Source organism: Bos javanicus, chromosome 11 (genome assembly GCF_032452875.1).
Source record: "Bos javanicus breed banteng chromosome 11, ARS-OSU_banteng_1.0, whole genome shotgun sequence".
In the NCBI taxonomy this organism is placed as follows: domain Eukaryota; kingdom Metazoa; phylum Chordata; class Mammalia; order Artiodactyla; family Bovidae; genus Bos; species Bos javanicus.
This window is the reverse complement of record NC_083878.1, coordinates 6,246,695-6,267,648: the sequence shown is the minus strand read 5'-3', so window position 1 is coordinate 6,267,648 and position 20,954 is coordinate 6,246,695. Positions and strand designations below refer to the sequence as shown.

General features: G+C 45.8%; 1 protein-coding gene across 4 annotated transcripts in view; it reads left to right on the top strand.

Moving 5' to 3' along the window:
* Positions 1-20,954, top strand: part of TBC1D8 (TBC1 domain family member 8) — a 140,094-nt gene that overhangs the window by 47,996 nt on the left and 71,144 nt on the right. For 2 of the 4 annotated variants that reach the window (XM_061431676.1, XM_061431678.1), the window contains exon 2: positions 2,047-2,157. The exons of 1 other annotated variant lie outside the window; for it this stretch is intronic. In XM_061431676.1, coding sequence (XP_061287660.1) covers positions 2,047-2,157 — 111 coding nt within the window. Of the gene's footprint in view, positions 1-2,046; positions 2,203-20,954 lie in introns of all 4 variants that reach the window. One more of the 4 variants, XM_061431675.1, reaches the window with a different exon arrangement.

Genomic DNA, 20,954 nt, shown 5'->3' with positions numbered 1-20,954 from the left:
GTTGTTCATTGCTGGTATTTGGGAAAGCACTGGTCATTTACCCCTCTGTCTGACAGCCTTTCTGTTTGCTTATGAGTTCCTTAAGTTTTTTTTTTTTTTGGTTATTGATTCTTTGGGATTTTTCTGTAAAATCAAGCATGTCATCTGAGAACAAAGGCAGTTTTGTTTCTTCCTTCCTATTGATTCATCAATTTCTTTAATAGATATAGATCTATTCAAATGATTTAGCTCTCTTTGTGTGAGTTTTGATAATTTGTGTCTTTCAAGGAATGGGTACATCTCATGTAAATTATCAAATTTGTGAGTATAGAATTGTTCATACATTCCTTTATCATCCTTTTAATATCTCAGGGAACATTTCTAATATTGGTAATTTGTATCTTCTCTCCTTTTTCCTTCCTTAGCCTAGCTAGAGGCTTGTCACTTTTATTGATCTTTTCAAAGAATCAGATTTTGGTTTTATTGATTTTTTTTGCTATTGTTTTTCTGTTTTGAATTATGTTTGGTTTTTTGGCTCAATTTTTATTATTTTCTTCTGCTTTCTTTAGGGTTATGTTGCTCTTCTTTCTATGGTTTCCTAAAGGAGAATCTTGGAGTATTCTAGTGTTAGAGCTGAACCCAGAAGTCCCCTCATCACTTTTTAACTGCTGCTCCTCACACCTTCTTCCAAGTGAACGGGCCAGGTTGGTTGTGTTGGCATAAAACTTGCTGCCCATTGCAAAGCTCCTGAGCCTTGGGTCTTTCCAAACAGAAAGACTTCTTCTGTGTGGTATAGATATACAGGGGAATAGTACTCAGTCATAAAAAAGAATGCAATGATGCCATTTTCAGTAACATGGATGGACCTAGAGATTATCATACTGAGTAAATCAGAGAAAGACAAATATTATAGCACTTGTATGTAGAAGCTAAACTACTACATGAGCGAGCATGTCTGTGAAACAGACTCACAGACGGAGAGCAGACTTGTGGTTGCCGAGGGGGAGGGTTGACTATGGAGGGGTGGACTGGGAGTTCGAGGCTGGCAGAAGCCAGCTGTTACATATAGGACGGATAAACAACAAGGTCCTACTGTATATGGTTAATCTGGACTGTTTACAATAGCCAAGACATGAAAGCAACCTAAGTGTCCATCAATAGTTGAATGGATAAAGGAGACGTGGTGCATATATACAATGGAGTATTCTTCAGTCACCAAAAAAATGAAATAATGTCATTTGCAGCATCATGGATGACCTAGAGATTACCATAGTGAATGAAGTAAGTCAGAAAGAGAAAGAAATATCATATGGTGGCACTTATACATGGAATCTAAAATGGGATACAAATGAGCGTATCTTCAAAACAATCTTGCAGACATAGAGAGCAGACTTGTGGTTGCCGAGGGGAGGGCAGGGCGTGGATTAGGAGTTTGGCGCTGGCAGATGGAAACTATGTGTAGAATGGATAGGGCAGGAATAGAGACGTGAGGTAGAGTGGATACAGTGAGGGAAAGAGAGGGCAGGACCAATTGAGAGAGTAGCCTTGACATACAATATACATTACCATATGTAATAGATAGCTAGTGGGAAGTTGCTCTAAAACACAGGGATCTCAGCCTGTGCTCTCTGACAACCTAGAGGGGTGGGAAGGGGGCTGGGTTGGAGGGAGGGAGGCTCACGAGGTTGGGGACATATGTATACTTATGGCTGATTCATGTTGTTGTACAGCAGAAACCAACACAACATTGTAAAGCAGTTATTCTCCATTTAAAAATAAATAAATTTAAAAAATGGACAAAATCTTGCTGAATAGCACAGGGAACTGTATTCGATATCTTGTGATAAACCATGATGGAAAAGAATATGAAAAAGAGAAGTGTATATATGTAGACCTGAATCACTTTGCTGTACAGAATAAATCAACACATTATAAACCACCTATACTTCAATAAAATTTAACGAAAAAAGAGGCTGCTGGCGCTCGGAGTTACCGCCCCGCCTTCCCAGTGGGCTGCTGGCTGTCGTGCCTGTGCTCACGCGTGCGTTGTCCTCTTGTCTCTTGAAGGTCGCCTGGTGGGTGCCCTGGATGCGGTGCTGGATTCCAACGCCCGGGTTGCTCCGTTCCGAATTCTGCTCCAGGTGCCCGGCTCCCAGGCGTATTCTCCCATAGCATGTGGTGAGTTACTGAGCGGATCGGACGTTTACTGGGCCGTGGCCACGGGTGAGTTTCATCCCAGGTGGAGCGTTCCCCACCTTGAGGTCTGAGCATGGGTGTCTGCATGGTGGTGATGCTTGAAGGTAACTCGCCGAACCTCATCCACTGCTGTGAGCTCTCTGTTCCTTCTCTCAACCATCAGAAGCACGTGGTGGTTCTAAAGGCTGGACAGCCGGGTTGGACAGACGGTCCAGGTGGTGTGTGGTTCCCGGAGGAACCCAGCCGTTTTCTTTTCCGTCTTGTGTCTGACGTAACACTCGCCCCAGGTGCGAGTGCACTCCGTGACGGTGCCGGGGAAGTGCCCTGGGCTGGGTCTGCCTCAGGCCCGTCTTTGTCCTTGTTCCACTGTGCACTGAATCCCTGGACAGCAGGGCTCTGCAGGAGTTTAGAAATCACCTTCCCATCCTCTCCGAGTTTCAGCTCCTCCCACACGCACCGTTCGGGGCTCTGCTGGGACACTCCCTCTGGGAATCATGGCATCGTGAGAAGCCCGTTCTGTTAAAAAACAAACCTGAGATGTGTCTTTTTATTTATTTATTTTTCAAACACCACAGAAACTTTATTCACACAATCCAGTGAGATTTCTGAACCTGTGCCATTGAAGCACGACAAGCCCTTTTCTCTCAGGCTTGTTGCTGACATGTAAATTAGCACAAACACAAGTTGAACTTACACACTGTTGACAGATAACTCCTAGTCCCTATTTTAGTATTACCATCATGGGGACGCTCAAAGGGCAGTTGGTGAGATGTGTCTTTTTAATTACGCAAGTAATCTTCACACTTCAGAAATTGGAAAATGGGTGAGAAAGAAGGAGAAAGAAGTCATCTATAACCTCTTATCCAGGGTAATCACTCTCTGTCTACATGTGTTTCTATGCAGAGGTTTTCAGTTGTGTGTTTTTTTTCTCTTAAAGTGAAAGTGTTAGTCACTTGGTCATGTCCTACTCTTTGCAACACCATGGACTGTAGCCCTCCAGACTCCTCTGTTGATGGGATTCTTCAGGCATACTGAAGTGGGTTGCCATCCCCTTCTCCAGGGGATTTTCCTGACCGAGGGATTGAACCCTGATCTCCCACACTGCAGGCAGATTCTTGACTGTGTGAGCCACCAGGGAAGCCTACATTTTAGTAACTACTGTCAAATTTCAGTATCACCTTACATTCTCTAATGACATCGGATTACTTTTTTTCCTGGAAAAAATACAGGAAAGGATAAAGAAGAAAATTGTTGTCTTATACCCACCATTTATTACTAATGACTGTTAACATCTTGGAACTTTTTTTCCCAGCTTGTTTTGTTTGTTTTGGACAAATCAGTCTGTATTTGCATAAAGTGATAAAATGATTCATGCTCAATATAATCAATTAGCTCTGGAAAGTACAAAGAAAAAATATATTTTCTTCCCCCTCCACCTCCCCCCGCTCCACCAACATCCTAGCCAACCAACCTCCAGTGACACTGGTTGACAACATTTTTTCCTTCCTTTCTTTTGTCTTTTTGTATTTATTGGCCATGCTGAGCTTGGTGCCCCCATCAAGCTCCGAGTCCTAACCACTGGACCACCAGGGAATTCCCAGCACCACTTTCTAAGGCAGCTACACAAGTCTGGGGAGACTTGGGAAGAGCGGTAGATGGTGCAGCTTGTCCGCAGTGCCAGTTGACAATAAAAATATTGTTTTTAGTGGATTTCAGTAAAAGGAAAGATGCTGAAGTGAAATGAAAATACTATTAAACTTCAAAGAAATATCCCTCGAACCCTGAGTGCTGGATTTCTAAAAGGTTCGTTGAAGGTCAAGGGGATAGATGTTCGAATGTGTGACGAGGTCAGAATTGTAGCTTTTGAAGACAGTGTTTCTACTTAGACAGAGTTCATTGACTGACCTCCTGAAGGACAAGGATGCTATCAGCTTTCTCATCCGTCCCCTGCTGCCCCAGGCTCTCATTTTAAAAAGTTATACTATTAATTGTACGCCGTGATTCTCATTCTGTTCGGTAACTGTGTTCCTCAACATTATTTGGCTCAGTTCTCTATGTAAATTGATTCAGGGCTTCCATCAGGTATGGTTTTCCAACATAGCGTCTTTTATTTTGGCTACTTTCTTAGTTGGCTGTATTCCTGTTTTCTTTGCCTAACGATGTCTCACATGGTTGCAGCGCCCTGGTTGGGTATGTTGGGTTCTGACCAGTCTCTGGGGCTTGGTGGCCATCACTTTGGGGTCTTGCAGTATTTCAGTGGCGAGGGGAGAAACCTCAGGCTGGTCTAATGCACCCAACCTCCCATCCCGCGTTCCCTACCTCCCACCTACGCATTGTGGGTGATGCGCTTTTCATGGGTATAACTGCTTTTTTTTAATCTCTGCGGTTTGGCGACATTAGTCACTTTAGTAACTCCCTTATAATCTGTTACTCCCCGGACCACTTTGTGTTACATTTTTCTGAAACTCCACGTGCTCTTCCAGGACTTAAGATTGCTTTCTTTAATCCTGTCAGAAAACTTTCTTAATATCATTCTGTGTATGTGTTACATTTTATATTCCGTTGATTGGATTTCCCACTTCAAGGACACTTTCTGTTGGACAGGTCTGTTTTTCATTTCTGCTTTTCCTTTTTTTGATGAAAAGAGATCTTTGATAAAAGAATTGACCATACAGGAGCACTCCCCTTTCACAGTATTCCTTTTTACTTCTTACGTGCGTTTTTGATTATGCTGTTAGATTTCTTGGTTACAGCACTAAAGGGCAGAAAAAGGAATGTATATAAGGCAATGTTTCTTTTAGGTGCAGTAAGCTTGGGCTTCCCCTGACTCAGTGGTAAAGAATCTGCCTTCCAATGCAGGAGACGCTGGAGACCCACAGGAGACGTGGGTTTGATCCATGAGTTGGGAAGACACTCTGGAGGAGAGCATGGCAACCCACTCCAGTATTCTTGTCTGAAATGTCCTGTGGACAGAGAAGCCTGGCGGCTGCGGTCCACGGGGTCGCAGAGCGGGACTGAGCGACTGAGCACACACAGTAGTAGTGTGTTAGGAATGCCGTGCTCTTCTCGATCTGTCCTTTTCAGCTGCACTCTGCATGCTGGGTGTATAGTCCTTTCCTCTAAGGGAATTCTGTTTTCAGCAGTGTTTCCCAGACTCTGCTGCCGTTAACTGACCTACTAATTTTGTTGATGTGTGGTTTTAAAAAAATAAATAATTTAAGTGAGCAATTTGGCCGTGTGGGGTCTTAGCTGTGGCCCTCGGGATCTTCACTGCATCACGCACGATCTTCCCTTGTGGTATCGCAGCACGCAGGCTCAGTAGTTGCCGGAGGCAGGATCTTAGTTCTCCGACCAGGGGTCAAACCTGCACCCCCTGCTTTGCAAGGTGGATTCATAACCCCTGGACTACCAGGGAAGTCCCCATGTAGTCAGTGGTCTTGATCCTCAGTTCGTTTTCTTAGGTCTCCAGTCTCCCACTGTATCTGTAATCTCTCCATCTCATTTTTGAGCTCTTGTTTCATTGAACACACGTTTCTGTTACATCATCTTGGGGCGTGAAGGCTTCGTGGGCATCTCCTCCTCCTCCTCTTCCTCCAGGACACTGAGCACCTCATTCATCTCTGTCCATCCCCTTGTGGTTGGCGGTTTTGCTTGGTTGCTGTGCTGTTTCTCCCCTTTCTTGCTCACGCTTGGAAATGGTTCTCCTACACTGTGTAAGCATTAATACAGTGACTGTGGCATTTTGATGTGTATTTTGGGGACAGAGCAGGGCGGGGGGCTGGTGTACTGCTGGCCAGGACGAGGGGTGGGAGGGGCAAGACCCTGTCCTCTTCTCCCGAGTCTCCCTGATTCCTCTCCTCTGCCCCAGGCAGGGGAGGTGGTCTTGCCCTAGGATTTGGACTTTGATGAGAACGTTTGGAGTTTTGTCTCCTGCTAGATGGACCTTTCGAAGAAGGCAATGGCACCCCACTCCAGTACTCTTGCCTGGAAAATCCCATGGACGGAGGAGCCTGGTAGGCTGAAGTCCATGGGGTCGCTAGGAGTCGGACACGACTGAGCGACTTCACTTTTACTTTTCACTTTCACGCACTGGAGAAGGAAATGGCAACCCACTCCAGTGTTCTTGCCTGGAGAATCCCAGGGACGGGGGAGCCTGCTGCGCTGCCGTCTCTGGGGTCGCACAGAGTCGGACATGACTGAAGCGACTTAGCAGCAGCAGCAGCAGATGGACCTCTGGGGAGTCACCAGTGGGGGGACTTAGTGCACAAGCCTGCTTGGGTCCTGAGACCACATGGCCCTGCAGGTCCACAGGAGCCAGTCTGGGCTCCACGGTGACGCAGTGTCATGCTTGATGGTGACACAGTGCTCAGCCTTTGCCTGTAGCTAGATTTACTCATCCAGACCTTTACTAGACACTTAATTGGCTCTGATTTTTATCTATTTTATAAACCTAAACGAGCATCCAGACACTTAAATATTTCAGGCCATCCCTGAAGTCCTCTCATCTGAAACGTTTGATGCTTGTCTTGTACCAGACCTGTGCTGGGTGCCGGGATTCCTGGGTGAGGGTGTGAGAGGTGGTGTCCTCTCCCTGACCTTCTTGGGTCACGGGGAGTCAGAGAGCTGACCTGGAAGTGGCAGGTACAGGTGGAAAAGGCAAGGAAAGCACGAGAGGCCAGGCCCCCGGGGGAACCCACGTACAAGCACACCTCGTTTTATTGCGCTTTACTGTGCTCTGTAAACGGTGCATTTTTTACCAGTTAACGAGGCTGATCACATGGTTTCATTGTGGCGCTGGAGAAGACGCTTCAGAGTCCCTTGGCCAGCAAGGAGATCGAACCAGTCAATCCAAAAGGAGATCAACCCTGAATATTCATTGGAAGGACTGGTGCTGAAGCTGAAACTCCTATATTTTGGTCGCTTGATGAGAAGAGCTGACTCATTGGAAAAGACCCTGATGCTGGGAAAGATTGAGGGCAGGAGGAGAAGGGGATGACAGAGAGTGAGATGGTTGGATGGCGTCACTGACTCAATGGACATATGTGCTAAATCGCTTCAGTCGTGTCTGACTCTTTGTAACACTGTGGACTGTAGCCCGCCAGGCTTCCCTGTCCATGGGATCCTCCAGGCAAGAATATTGGAGTGAGTTGCCATTTCCTCCTCCAGGGGATCTTCCCAAACCAGGGATGGAACCCACGTCTCTTATGTCTCCTCCGTCGGTAGGCATGCTCTTCACCCCTAGTGCCACCTGGGAAGCCCTGAGTTTGAGCAAAGTCTGGGAGGTGAGTGAAGAACAGGGAATCCTGGCGTGCTGCAGTCCATAGGGTTGCAAAGAGTTGGACACAACTGAGCGATTGAACAACGACCGTTGTGAAGGACAAATCAATCCGTGCCATTTTCCAACAGCGTTTGTTCACTTTGTGTCTCTGTGTTACCTTTCGGTAACTCTGTCAGTATTTCAGACTTTTCCTTATTGTATTTTGTTACAGTGATCCGTCATCAGTGATCTTTGATGTGACTGTGATAGATTGCTGACTTGCTGAAGACTTGGATGATGGTTAGCTTTTTTGTAGCAGTAAAGTATTTTTTAAACTAAGCCATGTACATTGTTTATTTAGATATAATGCTATTGCACACTTAATAGACTACAGTGTAGTAGAAACATAACTTTTATAGGTACCATAAAATAAAAAAAATTCATGAGCCTCCCTTTATTGTGATGTTTGCTTTACTGCAGTGGTCTGAACCCGGCCCACAGTATCTCTGGGGTGTGCCTGTAGTAAGGAATTATTGCATTCAATGGATAACGTTTATAAGGCCGTTTATATGTGTATTCCCAAATTACCTGCTATAAAGATTGCAGCAGTTAACACTGGCTGCCTACCCCCTAGCAGTGTGGTTGTCCTGAGCACATTTAATTCCTGGAACATTCTTTCTCTTGAACCAAGATCTGCTTCCTTGAACTATAAAAAGAATAAAACAATGCCCTTTGCAGCAACATGGATGGGCCTAGAGATTATCATACTAAGTGAAGTCAGAGAAAGTCAAATATCGTATGGTATCACTTATATGTTGTTGCTCTTGTTCAGTCGCTAAGCTGTGTCCAACTCTTTGCAACACCACGCACTGTAGCCAGCCTGGCTCCCCTGTCCTTCAGTATCTCCCAGACTTTGCTCAGATTCATGTTCATTGAGTCAGTGATGCTATCTCACCATCTCATCCCTTGCCACCCCCTTCTCTTTTTGCCTTCAATCTTTCCCAGCATCAGGGTCTTTTCCAGTGAGTTGAGTTTTCACGTCAGGTGGCCAAAGTATTAGAGTTTCAGCATCAGTCCCTCCAGTGAATATTCAGGGTCGATTTCCTTTAGGATTGACTGGTTTGATCTCCTTGCTGGTCAAGGGACTTTCAAGAGTCTTCCTCAACACCACAACTGAAAGCATCAGTGTGAAATCTGAAAAAGTGGTACAAATGAGCTTGTTTATAAAACAAATAGATTCACAGACAAACTTAGGATTACCAAAGGAGAAGGGGGGTAGATGAATTAGGAGTTTGGCATATTAACATATGCACACTACTATATATAAAATAAGCAACAAGGACCTCGACTTAATACTCTGTGCAACCTATATGGGAAAAGAATCTGAAAAAGAATGAATACAAGCCTATATGTATAACTGACTCAGTTTGCTATACACTAGAAACTAACACAACATTTTAAGTCAACTATTTGTTGTTCAGTTGCTAAGTCATGTCCAGCTGTTTGCGACCCCATGGCCTGCAGCACACCAGACTCCCCTGTCTTCCACTATCTCCTGGGGTTAGGTGGAATTCACGTCTGTTGCGTCAGTGATGCCATCCAACCATCTCACCTCTGTCGTCCCCTTCTTCTCCTGCCCTCAGTCTTTCCCAGCATCAGTCTTTCCCAATGAGTCAGCTCTTTGCAGCAGATGGCCTAAGTATTGGAGCTTCAGCATCAGCATCAATCAACTATACTCCAGTTAAAAAACGATTTTAGAAAGGTCTGCTTCCTTTGGTTTCCACTTGACTGGGTGCTCGCCTTGGGCCTGACCTATGGCGAGTTAGAGAGGCGCCACCTTCGTCTGTCCTCTTGCCCACTGAAGGTCTGAGTAGGCAATTGTTCGTTCGGGTGCCCTTTGCTCGGGTAAGGGAGGGGGCACTGGGGTGGAGATTTATCTCCGGCCTGTGGTATTGATTTAGGTACTCAGGTCTCTTTCCGGGAGCCCCTTGGGCATCTTGTGCTGTGATATTGATTCACCATGTTTAATATTTTATTGTGTCTTGAGCCCTGAGAAAGGCTCCGTGCCCAGGGTCTCTTGTCTCAGATGAAGCACAAACAAGAGCTGTAGGAAGGGCCTGGGCGGCACAGGGACGTGGTCAGAACAGGAAGTGCGGCCCGAGGGGGTGATTTATGTCTTCACTTGTCTCTGGCTGCTCCCAGGGCAGTGCAGAGGGTGGGGGGTGATTCTTGAGGATAAGAGTCTCTCTCTCTCTTTTTTTTTTTAAAACAGAGGTGGAAGAGCTGGGTAGGTGATTTTGTGGGTGAACATGATTATCACTTGGCAGCAGAGATCTGTGGATGGTGTGGGAAGAGAGAGAAGTTCCTATTATTATTACTTTGTTAACTTGCATGGATTGACGAATCCCAAGGCATTGGTGGTGGTGTTTTGGATCCCAAGGCTCTATAATCACTACTGGTTTCAGCAGACAGAAGAGAAGGTACATTGGGAGGGCAGTTATGAGTTCTTTCGAGGGTGCTGGCAGAGATGTGTGCCCTGTCATTTGGATCAGAACTCAGATGTCCCCCTCCTGCCCAGAGAGGCCTCCCCAGGACCCCCTGCCAACCGCCTCCTCAGTTCTGGCTCCCTTGTCCCTGTAGCACTTGGCTCTACTAATGTTTCCCTTTTATTTAAGTGCTTGGTCCCTAATGAAAATAGTTTTCTCAGAGTGGTGCTCACTGCTGACCCTCAGTGCCCAGAGCAGAGTCTGGCGTGTGGGTGAATGATGGGTCAGGTACATAAGAGAAAGTCAAGGGCTCAGGAGTCAAGACCACTGTCCATAAGGAGGGGAAGGGAGGTGGTGCATGTCACCACTGATAAAGTGTCTCGGGACCTTTCTGAGAAGCCAAGGCCAGGGATGGTCCAGGGCTGTGCGGGGCCTGAGTCTGAGCTCTGTGGCCAGCCACCAGGACCACTGCACAGTAGATCTTGGAGCAAAGGGTCTTGCTTCCTGTCTTTAAAAAGATTTTTTTTTATTGTGGTTAAATATAAAATTGATTAGCTTCAACATTGTGGTTTTTTTTTTACATTATGGTTTATCACAGGATATGAAATACAGTTCCCTGGGCTATACATAGTAGGACCTTGTAGTTTATCCATCCTATATATAATAGTTTGCATTAACTCTTAGTTTGTATTAAGAGTTGTACCAAACTCTTAGTACAATAATTTGTAGATTCATCCATGTTGCCGCAAATGACATTATTTCATTCTCTCTTTTTGTGTGGCTGAATAGTATTCCATTGTGTATATATATACACATCACATCTTCTTTATCATTCATGTGTTGATGGACACTTCATTTGCCTCTGTATCTTGGCTACTGTGAATAGTCCAGCTTAGCCATTTTTAAAAAAAATGCTTATTTGGCTGTACTGGGTCTTAGCTGTGGCATGGGAGATCTAGTTCCCTGCTGCTACTGCTAAGTCACTTCAGTCGTGTCCGACTCTGTGCGACCCCATAGATGGCAGCCCACCAGGCTCCCCCGTCCCTGGGATTCTCCAGGCAAGGACACATGCATTTCCTTCTCCAGTGCGTGAAAGTGAAAAGTGAAAGTGAAGTCACTCAGTCATGTCCGACCCTCAGTGACCGCATGGACTGCAGCCCACCAGGCTCCCCCGTCCATGGGATTTTCCAGGCAAGAGTACTGGAGTGGGGTGCCGTTGCCTTCTCCGAGTTCGCTGACCAGGGATCAAACCTGGGACCGCTGCACTGGGAGCGTGCAGTCTTAGCCCCTGGACCACCAGGGGGGTCCCAGCGTAACCGTTTTTAAGTGTACATTTCAGAGCATTAAGCACACTCTTAGTGCTGTGCTGCCATTGCCACTGTGCATCTCGAGGATTTACAAATGGAAACTCTGTGCCCATTAAGCACTAACTCCCCATTCCTTCATCCCCCGACCCCAGAAACAACCATTCTGCTTCCTGTCTCCAGACATTGATGACCTTAGGAGCTTCATGTAAGTGGACTCATGCAGTATGTGTCTTCTGTGTCTGGCTGACTTCACGGGCATAATGTCCTCGAGGTTCATCCATGTCAGAACCTGGAGACAAATTAGGAAATCATCTGCAAATGACTTAAAAGTGCAAAATGGAAAAAAAGTTCATTGATGTCATGGCGTGTGTCGGAGTTTCCTTCCTTTTGAGGTTGAATACTGTGTGTCTGCTTTCTGTTTGAAATCAGATACACAGCGATCGGCGCGTGACTTGAAACCAAGCGCGTGGTGTGAAGAACCAGGAGAGGTGACTGCCAGGAGCCAGGTCCTAGGCAGAGGCTGGAGGGGAGGGGAACCGCAGGCAGAGGAGACTGGGGAGCAGGGTCCAACCTGCAGGTAGGGGTTAGCCTCTGAGTTGATGCCTGGGCTGTGAAGAGCTTTTCAGGGCCCTGGAGGACAGGGAAGTGTTGCTATTTCTCTGTGTCCTGTGGTCTGAGCCATGCTTTGTCCTGTGATGAGTCCAGGCCACGCCAGGCTGTGAGGTACCGATGTATTATTCCATGTCCCTGTGGCTAGGGGCTTCTCAGAGCTATGGCTGCGTTACCCACACACACATTTTATTTTTGACTGTGGCCCTACGCATAGAGTTAGTGGTTTTTGCCTGTTTTTAGGAAACGGAAGATATCCAGGAAAGACTCCGGGTGATGTGCCTGGACTATTGCAGGAGTTGAATGGATGGGGCAATAATTTGACTCTTTTTGATGTCAGTTCATTGAGATCGGGGGTGGGCTGTCTCTTCTGGTGACTGACAGAGGACTTGCTGTGCTTAGAGGCACCCAGGATGCTGTCCTGCCAGGAGCACTCAGGAGAAGCTCATCAAACCTTTGTACACGTGGTCTGTTTTTCTCTTTTTTAATTGAGATATAGTCACTTTATAGTCAGAGAAGGCAATGGCACCCCACTCTAGTACTCTTGCCTGGAAAATCCCATGGGCGGAGGGGTCTGGTGGGCTGCAGTCCATGGGGTCGCAAAGAGTCGGACACCACTGAGCGACTTTACTTTCACTTTTCACTTTCACACATTGGAGAAGGAAATGGCAACGCACTCCAGTGTTCTTGCCTGGAGAATCCCGGGGACGGGGAAGCCTGGTGGGCTGCCGTCTATGGGGTTGCACAGAGTCGGACACGACTGAAGCGACTTAGCAGCAGCATAGTCACTTTACAATGCTGTGTTATTTTCTGCTGTAGCAGGAAGTGAATCAGCCGTATGTTTCCATAGATCCCGTCCCTCTTGGACCCCCGTCCACCCTATCCCACCTGTCCTGGTCACCACAGAGCTCTGAGCTGAGTTCCCTGAGCTGCACAGCTGCCTCCCGTCAGTTATCTGTTTTACACATGGTGCTGTATGTGCATCAGTCCTAAACTCCCAGTTCATCCCACCGCTGTGCCCACACACTCGTGCTCTACATCTGCATCTCTGTTCCTGCCCTACACATAGCTCCATCGGCACTGTTTTTCTAGATTCCACATATATGCAGTAATATATATCTGTTTTTCTCTGACTTGCTTCACTCTGTATAACAGACTCTAGGTCCGTCCACGACTCTACAAACGACCCAATTTCATTCCTTTCTATGGCGGAGTAATATTCCAGTGTATATGTGTACCACATCTTCTTTATCTAGTCATCAGTCGATGGAATTTCAGGTGGCCTCTTATAACGCTTGTGTCCTTGTGGTCTGCCTGTGGTCCGCAGAGTGCCTGGCTAGTGTTGTGACTGTTTATGACGGCGTCGGGCAATGTTTTCGTGTTCTGTGTTCCCAGCAAGGTCTGGAAATGAAGGAGAGCAGGAAAACAGAAGAAACAGAGCCAAGCGGTAGCAGCTGAGAGAGGGGATGCTGTGACAGCCCCGCCCACCGTCGGGAGTGTAGATTTCCCAGCAGATGGGGGTTGGGGGGATGGGGTCCCATCCAGGTAGGCAGCGGCACCCCTGCATCACGGGAGCAGATGTGTGTGTGTAGTTTGAGGAAAACTTGGTTAATATTTTGGGTTTGGAAAATTTAAAAACAAGCTGATTTTTGAAATTTTAGGGATCATGAATGGAAGCTGTATAGCATAGAGGCATATACACTACCATATATGTAAAATAGATAGCCAGTGGAAATTTGCTGTGTGACCCAGGGAACTCAAACTGGGGTTCTGTAACAATCTAGAGGGGTGGGAAAGGGAGGGAGGTTCAAGAGGGAGGGGACCTGTGTACACCGATGGCTGATTCATGTCGATGTATGGCAGAAATCAAACTAGTATTGTAAAACAATCATCCTTCAATTAAAAATAAATTTTAAAACAAGGAAGCTGTGACATTTTTTGTTAACAAATGGTGGGATGTGTTTTATGAGAAGTGAGAATGGCAAGTGTGATGCTTTCCGGTTTAAACAAAATCCCTTTCCCGAATGTTCCTCATCTGGGCCAGAATAATTAATTATTGGCCCTGGGGAGGGAAAATGCAGCATACGGGCTCCTGGTGACTTGCCGGGGCCATGCCTCATGTCAGGGGGACACCGCACCCTCTGCCCCACCCCCACCCCGCCCAGTGGCCCCGGTGCAGGCTCTTAACGGAATGCTCCGTCTGTGTTCTTTCTGCCGTGTCGACGCTTATCTCTGCCCTTGACCATGGCTGGCGTTTTAGTTTCTTGTCTTCTGCATCACTGTTTGCTTTGTCTTTGGAGAGAGAGTTTTATTACGGGAGGAAATGTTCCAGGGCGGATCAGATTCGTGTCTGGTTGACCTTTGTGCCCGGGCAGCCGAGGAAGTGCCGCCAGCCAGGTCGTTTTTCAAGAACAGAACTTGCTGTGCACTTCAAGGCAAGCCTGGGAGGCAACCCTGCAGGAGGAAGGTTTCAGAACTGTGTTTTGTGTGCACCTCCTAAGGTCACGCAGGATGAGTGGTCACGCTTGGTTTTGGTTGCCTGCGATTTCTGAGAACAGCACTGGCTGGCCTTTTCCACATGGATTTACACTTGGAAGTGACCGATGGGGGCCCTGGCTGACATTTGTCTTTTGTTGGGAAGCATCCATCACTCGGCTTTTACAATTTCCAATGAAATAATTTTGTTTATGTTCAAATAATGAAACTCCCCGAAGATGTTCTCCCATTAGGGATGTGTTTATTGTTACTTAAAAAAGCCGGCAAGTGCTGAGTCTGACTTTCCGACTTAGTGAATTTGGATGTCAGAAGGCATTTTTGTAAAATGCTTTTAAACTGGGGAGGTTGTTGGAGATCTCACGGTTTTCTGAGTTTTCTCTTTTGGGTTAGCTCCTTTTCTGAAATGTATAGAAAGAGTAGATCACTGTTGTATGGTAAGAACTAACATAGTGTTGTAGTCAATTATGCTTCAAAAACAAACTCATGGAAAAAGAGATCAGATTCGTGGTTACCAGAAGTGGCGGGTGTGGGGGAAGAGGGTCTTGAAAGAAGGTGGTCAAAAGGTACAAACTTCTGGTTATAAGAAATAAATACTAGGGATGTAATGTACAACATGATATGTATCATTATGTATAATGATAATATATGAAATATATAAAAATATATAGATGAAAGTTTTAAAGATAGTAAATCCTAAGAATTCTCATTACAAGGAAAACTTTTTGTGTTTCTTTTATTTTGTATCTATATGAGATGAAGGAGCACTAAACTTGTGATATTCATTTCATGATGTATGTTACCAGATGTAACACAGATAATTTTGCTGTGCATCTTAAATTTATACAGTGCTTTATGTCAATTATATCTCAGTAAAACTGGGAGGAAAAAATAGCCCCTTTTCTCCCTCTTGTAATAATCCTTTTGCACAAAGTTTATTCTTACTTTAAAATTCTGATTTTTTTAATTTAACGTACTTCAGAATAAATATTGCCTAAACAAAAAAACATAAAGTTTTTAAGCTGGAAATCAAACTTTTCTCTAGGATTTTTACACGTTGCCTAACTTCTGCAGAGAGTAGGGAGGTTCGGATTGACGTATAGACACTATCGATTCTATATATAAAATAGACAAAGAGGGCTTCCCCGGTGGCTCAGACAGTAAAGAGTCTGTTTGCAGTGCAGGAGACCTGGGTTTGATCCCTGGGTTGGGAAGATCCCCTGGAGGAGGAAATGGCTACCCACTGCAGTATTCTTGCCTGGAGAATTCCATGAACAGAGGAGCCTGGCGAGCTACAGTCTATGGGGTCGCAAGAGTCGGACACGGCTGAGCGAGTAACACACACACACACACACAGTGAGAACCCACTGTATGGCACAGGGAACTCTATACTCAGTGCTCTCTGGTGACCTAAATGAGAAGGAAATCCAAAAAAGAGGGGATCTACGTATGTGTATGGCTGATTCGCTTTGCTGTACAGAAGAATAGAACACAACATTGTAAAGCAGCTGTACTCCAAAAAAACAAAAAAGAAACCATCTGGAGGGGATCTTAGCAAGCATTCAGTTCCGTCTATTCCATTTCAGTGGATGAGTAGAGACGGACTGAAGCAGCTCAGTTTCCAAGTATGGTGACTTTGGTAAATGAGTTTTATTCACTGACTCCTAGATGGTCAATGGAGACAGCAGAGTTAGAGAGCAGAAGCCTCCTCATGCACATGGAGTCTAGAGTGCTCCTTCCCTGTGGGACTTAGGGGTCTGTCTGGGTATGTCCTCGTCCTTAGGTCACACTGACTTCACAACAGAAGCTGTCACTGTCCCCGAGGGCTCACTTCTTTGACATCTGCTAGAACCTTGCATGTCTGAGTGGTCTGGGGCTGGGGAGTGATGTGCATTTAAAATATACGAAGGAAATTCAGAGACTGTATAATTTTCTGCCCCATTTTCTTATCCTGCTTTCACTTCTGATTTTACAAAATATATGCACAGGTGGAGGTTAATTATCCAGACTTATGCCTTTTGGTGGAGAAGGCAATGGCACCTCACTCCAGTACTCTTGCCTGGAAAATCCTATGGACGGAGGAGCCTGGTAGGCTGCAGTCCATGGGGTCGCTAAGAGTCGGATATGACTGAGCAACTTCACTTTCACTTTTCACTTTCATGCATTGGAGAAGGAAATGGCCACCCACTCCAGTGTTCTTGCCTGGAGAATCCCAGGGACGGGGGAGCCTGGTGGGCTGAAGCGACTTAGCAGCAGCAGTAGCAGCAGCATGCCTTTTGGAGAAAATTGAAGTATAGTTGATGTACAGTGATTCATGTGTACAGCAAAATAATTCAGTTAGTTTTGTTGTTCAGTTGCTAAGTTGTGTCTGATTCCTTGCGACCCTGTGGACTGCAGCATGCCAGGCTTCCCTGTCCTTCACTCTCTCCTGGAGTTTGCTCAAACTTGTGTCCATTGAGTGAATGATGCCATCCAACAATCTTATCCACTGTTGCCCCCTTCTTTTCCTGCCCTCAGTCTTTCCCAGAATCAGGGATTAATTCAGTATTAATTCAGTTAATACAGGTATATATTCTTTTTCAGATTCTTTTCCATTATAGGTTATTACAGGATATTCAATATAGCTCCCTGTGCTATAAAGTAGGTCCTTATTGTTTATTTTTTATATTGTAGTGTGTATCTATTAATCCCAAATTCCTAGTTTATCCCTGCTTTCTCCTTTCACTAACTGTAAGTTTGTTTTCTATGTGAGTCTGTCTCTGTTTTGTAAATAAGTTAATTTCTGTCATTTTTTTTTCTAGATTCCCCATATAAGTGATGGCATATTTATCTTTCTCTCTTGACTTACTTCACTTAGTATGATAACCTCTAGGTCCATTGATGTTTCTGCAGATGGCATTAGTTCATTCTTTTTTATGGCTTAGTAATATTCCACTGTGTATATGTGCCACATGAACAGTTAGGTTGCTTCCATGTCTTGGCTATTGCGAATAGCGCTGCTGTGAACACTAGATGCATGTATCGTTTTGAATTCGAGTTTTTGTCTGTTCTGGATAGGTGCCTGGGAGTGGGATTGCTGGGTCATGTGGTAGCCCTGTTTCTAGGTTTTTAAGGCACCTCTGCACTGTTTTCCATAGTAGCTGAACCAGTTTACATTCCCATCAGCTGTGTAGGAGGCTTCCCTTTTCTCTGCATCTTCTCCAGTTCAGTTCAGTCTCTCAGTCGTGTCCGACTCTTTGCGACCCCATGGACTGCAGCATGCCAGGCCTCCCTGTCCGTCACCAACTCCCGGAGTTCACCCAAACTCATGTCTGTTGAGTCGATGATGCCATCCAACCATCTCATCCTCTGTCGTCCCCTTCTCCTCCTGCCCTCAATCTTTCCCAGCATCAGGGTCTTTTCAAATGAGTCAGCTCTTTGCTTGAGGTGGCCAAAGTATTGGAGTTTCAGCTTCAGCATCAGTCCTTCCAATGAATATTCAGGACTGATCTCCTTTAGAATGGACTGGTTGGATCTCCTTGCAGTCTAAGGGACTCTCAAGAGTCTTCTCCAACACCACAGATGAAAAGCATCAATTCTTCAGCACTCAGCTTTCTTTATAGTCTATCTTCTCCAGCATTTATTATTTGTAGACTTTTGAACGATGGCCGTTCTGACGGGCATGCGGTGGTGCCTCATTGTCGTTTGATTTGCATTTCTCTTACGATTGGTGATGTTGGTCTTTTTTTCCTGTATCTGTTGGTTATCTGTATGTCTTCTTTGGAGAAATGTCTTCTTAGGTATTCTGGCTGCTCCCAGATCCCCCCGTGGGATCTGTTTCCCCCCACATCATTGACTTGGTGAAGATTTGGGTCAGGTTTTATGCAAAGTGTCCCACTGATCTGTTTCCTTCCTCAAGGTATCACCCCATCCATTTCTTGGTCCTTCATATTTCCTGAAAAATGGATGGTAGTTACAAAGGTTCAGTTGAATCCAGGTTCAGAAAGAAGAATACTGAACAGGTGGCTGTCCTGCATCCTGCCTTGCCCTTGCCCGCGGGAGCACTTGCCCGCTGGTGTCTGATTCTTAGGGATGCTAAGGTAACTTGATAAGGTCAGGCGACGGCTTCTATTGCGTTCTTCCCTGTCAACCTTTCATCTAGTGATTAGGCAATTAAAATCATTGCCTAAATCATTTTTCTCTACATACCCCAAAACGACGCTTTTCTAATTGATCAGTACTTTCACAGCTTTCAGTTTGAGCTTGTCTGTGAAGGGCTCTCTGCTCGCCCTGAGAACATTTAGGAAAGGGAGGGAAGAATGCTTGCTTTCACCCTCTAGTTGCCTGTCGTTAGTGGAAGTGCCCTGGCTGTCTGCAGTGCTGACGAGTGAGTCAAGTGTTTTTGGTCTTGGTTTGGTTTTCTCTTTTGCTTCCTCCCTCCCTTTTTAGTATCATTTTAAAGTTCATGCTCCCCATTCCCAACACTTTATTATGCAAATTTCCAGACTCGCTGAAATGTTGAAAGGATTATACAGTGAGGAATTCTCCAGGCAAGAATATTGGAGTGGCTTGCCATTCCCTTCTCCAGGGGATTTTCCCAGCCCAGGTCTTCTGCACTAGAGGTAGGTTCTTTACCATCTGAGCCATCAGGGAAGCCCCTTCCCTTATGCATTCTGTGGGTTTGGTTAATTGCTGTCTTTTTTGGATACTCAGATGGTGCCACCTTCTGCCTGTGAGAACCCCTTCCTGTGTCTTCTGTGACTTGTCTGGCTCCATTTTTTATTAATATTTTTAGCTGTACAAAGTACAGTTGTCTGTTGCAACTCGAGGGCTTTCTCTAGCTGTGGCAAGTGACGGCTACTCTGCCGCGGTGCTTGGGCTCCCTGTTGTGCTGGCTTCTCTTGTCGAGGAGCATGCGCTGTGGACCTCAGCAGTTGTGGTGCGTGGGCTTAGTTGCTCTGAGGCATGTGGGTCTTCTCAGACCAGGGGTCAAACCTGTATCCCCTGCACTGGGAGATGGATTTCTTATCCCTGGACCGCCAGGGGTGCCCCTCATTCATCTTTGAGTGATTCCTTGCTCTCTGCCAACAAGATGTTAAATGCTTATCTAGTGCATTTTGCCAACAAAAGTCCATTTAGTCAAAGCTATGGTTTTTCTAGTAGTCATGGATAGATGTGAGAGTTGGACTTTAAAGAAAGCTGAGCACCGAAGAATTGATGCTCTTAAACTGTGATGTTGGAGAAGACTCCTGTGAGTCCCTTGGACTGCAAGGAGATCCAACCAGTCCATCCTAAAGGAAATCAGTCCTGAATATTCATTGGAAGGACTGATGCTGAAGCTGAAACTCCAATACTTTGGCCACCTGTTGCGAAGAACTGACTCATTTGAAAAGACCCTGGTACTGGGAAAGATTGAAGGCGGAAGGAGAAGGGGACGACAGAGGATGAGATGGTTGGATAGCATCACCGACTTGATGGACATAAGTTTGAGTAAGCTCTTTAGGAGTTGGTGATGGACAGGGAGGCTGGGTGTGCTGCAGTCCATGGGGTCGCTAAGAGTCGGACACGACTGAACGACTGAACTGAACAGTACATTTCCTGCCTCCTGCCTGGAATCAGCCCTTCCTCCAGGTGGCCTGGTTCCTTTGCATGGGGAATGGTGTTCAGGGACCACAGTCTGGGGTGTGGGCTTGCTTATTGTCACTGGGTTGTCATTGCCTCTGCTGCTGCTGCTGCTAAGTCGCTTTAGTCGTGTCCGACTCTGTGCGACCCCATAGACGGCAGCCCACCAGGCTCCCCCATCCCTGGGATTCTCCAGGCAAGAATACTGGAGTGGGTTGCCATTTCCTTCTCCAATGTATGAAAGTGAAAAGTGAAAGTGAAGTCGCTCAGTCAGGTCCGACTCTTAGCGACCCCATGGACCGCAGCCCACCAGGCTCCTCCATCCATGGGATTTTCCAGGCAAGAGTACTGGAGTGGGGTGCCATTGCCTTCTCCCATCATTGCCTCTAAGGGTCTTCAAATAGGATGAGCCAAGAAATACATGAAAGAAAAGAAAAGAGAGATATGAAAAAGGAAAATAAATCATGAGTTCATACTTAGCTTTCTAATTCAACTGTAAAACCACGTAGTTGTAGCTTTGATTTTATATTTGCTTTTCCCTTGGTATTCACTGAAAATCTTGCTTTCTAACAATATTCACAGAATTATTTTGTACGTATTGTACATGCACACACATGTCTTTAAGTAGTATGAATACTGCTCTTAAGAATAAGAGCAGTGAGAGAAAGCAAATTTTTTGCAGCTCTCTTTGGCCTTAGAATATACTTAACTATGGATGTATAGTCAAAATGGGCTTCCCAGGTGGCGCTAGTGGTAAAAGAACCCCCGCCCCTGTGCAGGAGATGTAAGAGACTGGGGTTCGATTTTGATCCCTGAGGCAGGAAGATCTCCTGGAGGAGGGCATGGCAACCCCCTCCAGTGTTCTTACCTGGGAAATCCCATGGACATAGGAGCCTGATGGGCTGCGGTAGGATTGCAGAGTTGGACATGACTGAAGCAGCTTAACATGCATGCACGTATAGTCAAAATCGTGTTTAAAAAAGTTATTTTCTCTGTGCAGTCATATCGGTAATTATTTTAATAACC